Source organism: Cebus imitator, unplaced genomic scaffold, assembly GCF_001604975.1.
Source record: "Cebus imitator isolate Cc_AM_T3 unplaced genomic scaffold, Cebus_imitator-1.0 Scaffold237, whole genome shotgun sequence".
NCBI lineage: Eukaryota > Metazoa > Chordata > Mammalia > Primates > Cebidae > Cebus > Cebus imitator.
The window spans coordinates 3,849,389-3,853,501 of NW_016107552.1; the positions used below are offsets into that span (position 1 = coordinate 3,849,389).

A 4,113-nucleotide genomic window follows, 5' to 3' on the forward strand; every position below is an offset into this window, starting at 1 on the left:
GAGGCAGAACCCTCCAGGACTCAGACTCAGTGGAACTCTGCTCGGCAGGCACAACACTGTTTGCGCATGGGCCCTTTGCAATCACCAGGTTTTCCGGCTCCTTAAGGAGAGCCATGACGTGGTCCCTGGCCCCAGGGCCCCTGGCGATATCCAGGTGCTGGGCTGTGACCACCACCCCTCACCAGCCCACCTCCACCAGCCTTGCCCAGAACCCCACCCCCGTGTTGGAAAACTTGTGTGCAGAGGACAAGGGAGCAGGCCCCAAGGGAGGACTGGCGGGGCTGCCGACGGTGAAGGCCACTGTGTCCAGCTGTTCCCTTCCAGACCCACTCCATCCGGGCTGTGTCCCCAGCTGGGCCAAGCCCTGATCCCTGGGATCTGGGGACCTCTTCCAGTTTGCTGTTCCCTGAGAACCAGGCCTCCCTCTGGAGAGGATCACAAGCTTGGGTTTCATTCTGGGCTTGTACTTGGAAAGCCCCCCCCAAGGTCTTGGCTCCGACTGGATGTTTTTCTCCAGCCTCTTGCCCAATCCCCACTCCTCAGACCTCAGCTTCACCTCCCTGTGTCCTCGGCAGGGTGAGCTGGACGCCCGCGGGTCTGAGAAGGCGTCCAGGGTTCCCGGCATCAGCTGGCCACCCTCTGCCTAAGTCAGCGCTAGGCTCATGGTGCCCTCTGGTGGCTGGTCCTAGGTAGTGTCGCTGCCCAGCCCCAGGAAGGGAGGGCCTGTCCCCAAGTCTTAGGGCTCAGGGTTGGGAGGGGCAGGGCTTGGCGCAGACTTGCCCCTGGCCCCCAGCCATGCGCTTGGCTCTCCCCATGCTGAAGATGCTGAAGCTCGTTCTAGCGCCCGCAGTGTGAAGATCTCCGAATCCCACCTCTCCCTTCCTCCCCAGCCAGATGGCTCCATTTTACATACAGGACAGAGGCCCGGAGAGTGGGGAGCCAGGCCAGGGAGGCTGCCTGAAGCCTGGTACAGCAGCCTCATTTATTGTGTTGCTGTGCTGCTCACAGGGAGGCACATCCCCCAAAGTCCCCTTCCTGGCCCTGGTGAGTATCTTGTCCCTGGATTGCTGGTCGGCCTTGTCCGCCCCAAGCACTCAGTAGCCAGCAGGCTCCCCGCCTTTCCTGGAGTCTGAGGCAGCTGCCCAGCCACCAGCCGTGCGAACAATGGCCTGCACCACAGCTATGAAGGAGGACGCGATCTTGGTGTGATGGTGCCGGGCCTCCAGGGCTGCAGTCACTGCCTGGGGGTGGGAGGAGAGGGGAGGCCTGAGCAGTGCTCCAGATGCCACCTGAACCATGCCTGTGGTCACAGGCCTCAGCCCAGGTGGTGCTATCTGGGGTCAGGAGATCAGGAAGAGCAGGTTGGGGCCTGTTGGGTCTCGTTGAAGCAGGCGGCTTGGCCCTCACGGCACAGGAGCTCCAGATGGCCCAGGTACCAGACGGAGGACACCAATCATTGTCCGCTCTGTGATGATCCAGGCCTCCAGCCCAGGATGCCCTGTGGCCCCACACCGTGACTCAGTTTCCCCAACCCCCGGCCCACCTGGTCAATGTTTCTCTCCACTGTGGTGACGTTGGGCAGAAGCTGGTTGTGCAGCCGGGGCTCCTCCACGGCCCGCTTCACGTCATAGCCGAACCAGAGGTGGTAGATGATGGCCTGGGCATGGGGGGGTGTGATCAGCATGGCCTGCGTGCTGGGCAGGGTTGGGTGGGGCAGGCAGGGCCAGAGAGGGAAGGGGTGACACATACCAGTGCCGTGGCCGTGGTGATGTGTGTCCCCCCGGAAGCTCCCACCACCATCCGGACCTGGCCGTCCTTGCCCACCATGATCGTCGGGCACATGGATGAGAGGGGTTGCTTCCCTGCGGCCGACGGGAGAAGACAGGGATGCCGGTCAGCTGCCTGCCCAGACAGCCGTCCCTCTCCACCCCAGTGCCCCACCCCCGGACCTCCACCCCATACCTGGATAAATGAAATTTGTGGGCGAGGGGGGCACCCCAAACTCATTGGTGATGTTGGGAGAGCTGAAGTCGTCCATTTCGTCATTGAACAGAATGCCGCTGACCGGGGACCGGACCTTGGAGCCAAAGCTACAGCCCAGCCAGATCAGACAGTGCCCGGCCTCACTCGGCCCAGCCTGGTCCCATCCACCCACTGAGCCTCAAACATACTCCCTGTGAGGCCCAGAGCAAGCTACCAAGGCAGGGCCTCAGTTTCCCGTCAGGATAAAAGGTGATGGAGCCACCTTCTGGATAAGCAGGCAGTCTCTGGGCCACCTGCCCCTTGCCCTGCCCCACCCCGGCGGCCCAGCAGTCCCTACTAGAGGTTGATGGTGCTGGTGGCCGACACAGCACTGCCGTCCTCTGCGATGACAGACAGATGGGCAGTGCCCCCATCATCCGGCATGTAGAACTCAGGCTCATAGTAGGAGGTCGGGTGGGTGGTGTCGTCAGAGATCTGAGCCCGGAGCTGGGCGGCGAAGAACTCGGAGGTCATGTTGTGGATCACCTGCCGAGACCCCAGAGCTGGCCTGAGGAGGTGGGGAGGGAGGGTGCGGGGGGGCACAGGGTTGTGCAAGCAGGTCTCAGAAGGCCCCCAGCTGTGGCTCTGACCACAACCCTCCGGCACCCATAGGCTTCCGTGGCTCCCCAGGGCCCAAGGGCAGGCCCAGCCACCTTGCATGACCTGTCTGACTCCCTGTCTCCAGCCCCTGTGTCTGTACAGTTCCAGCAACCGTGAATGTCTGTCCGCCCGGCCCTCAGCCTTGAGACCTTTAGTGCATTCAATCAGTCGTTCACTCACGCAGATGTTTCTAGAGCTTGCATTGCATGCCTCGCACTGAGGAATCAACAGGGAACAGACACTTAGGTCCCCGCCCTCATGCCAGAAAAAACAAATGCACCTGGGGAAAGTGCTGAAACCACAAGCCAGGTAAGGGAAATGGAGAGGCACAGGTATAGACAGAGTGGTCAGGGAGGGCTTCTCGGAGGAGGCAACATCTGAGAAGAGCCTGGAATGCGGCTTAAATGGTCATTGCAAGGTAAGGGGAATGCAGAGGCATGAGGTATGGACAGAGTGGTCAGGGAGGGCTTCACGGAGGAGGCAATGTCTGAAAAGAGCCTGGAATGCCGCCTCAGTAGTCAGCACAAAGGCCCTGAGGCAGGTGGTACAGGCTGGTGAGCGATAGGCACAGTGTGAATGGGGTGAAGGGGAGAAGAGGAGGCAGATGCAGGCCGGGCCCATCCCACAGGACCTCCTGGGTCCCATAAGGCCTTTGGGTTTGCTCTGGGCCACACAGGCTTGGGGCAGAGGGTGAGCAGGCTGGGGAATGTTTTCACAGGGTCCCTCTGGTGGCTGTGAGGGGGTAAGGATAAAGTTCAAAGGCTGTGGGTGTCAACCAGGCGAGATGATGGCTTGCCCTGGGTAGGACAAAGAGAAGAATCATGGACGGCCCCGACTAGGGAGGTAAACCCTGCAGAAGGGGCAGGTGCGGGGACGGTCAGGAGCTTGATTTTGGATACTTCATCAGACCTGAAAAGCATGGCCTACGTGTGTGGAGTTCATGGGCAAGGGCGGGCTGAGAGATGAACACGGAGGTATTGACATTGAGTGGCTGCAGAACGCCACGAGCCTGGCGGGGTCCCCAAGGCAGTGGTGAGGGCTGACCAAGAGGAGAGGAGGAGGTGAGGGGCAGATGGACAGGATGGGCCCAGAAGGCCAAAGAGAGTGCCTCAAGAGAGTTTCAGCAACGGCCCACAGACTAGCTGGCCAACGACAGGGGAAGATGCTCTGTCTGAATCTGCTCCCAAGGAAACAGAAAGGCAAGTCCAGGACGTGAGACATTTTCCAAGACGACTGCCTCGGCTTTAAAAATCAACAAAACAGGCTGAGCAGGCCGAGCACAGTGGCTCATGCCTGTAATCCCAGCACTTTGGGAGGCCGAGGCGGGAGGATCACCTGAGATCGGGAATTTGAGACCAGTCTGACCAACATGGAGAAACCCCGTCTCTACTAAAAATACAAAATTAGCCAGGTGTGGTGGCTCAGGCCTATAGTCCCAGCTACTCCGGAGGCTGAAGCAGAAGAATCGCAGATTGCAGTGAGCCAAGATCG

The 4,113-nt window shown here is 60.4% G+C and overlaps 1 protein-coding gene across 3 annotated transcripts in view; it reads right to left on the minus strand.

Annotated features, from left to right (window-relative positions):
* Window positions 1–929: 929 nt before the first annotated feature.
* Window positions 930–4,113, minus strand: part of GGT1 (gamma-glutamyltransferase 1) — a 41,075-nt gene continuing 37,891 nt past the window's right edge. Inside the window, exons 12-16 of one of the 3 annotated variants that reach the window (XM_017498123.2) lie at window positions 2,321–2,508; window positions 1,963–2,090; window positions 1,750–1,862; window positions 1,544–1,657; window positions 930–1,241 (exon numbers count right to left, since the gene is read on the minus strand). In XM_017498123.2, the coding sequence (XP_017353612.1) occupies window positions 1,095–1,241; window positions 1,544–1,657; window positions 1,750–1,862; window positions 1,963–2,090; window positions 2,321–2,508 (690 nt within the window). In that variant the 3' untranslated portion in view covers window positions 930–1,094. Of the gene's footprint in view, window positions 1,242–1,543; window positions 1,863–1,962; window positions 2,091–2,320; window positions 2,531–4,113 lie in introns of all 3 variants that reach the window. The other 2 variants (XM_017498124.2, XR_005195388.1) reach the window with 2 other exon arrangements.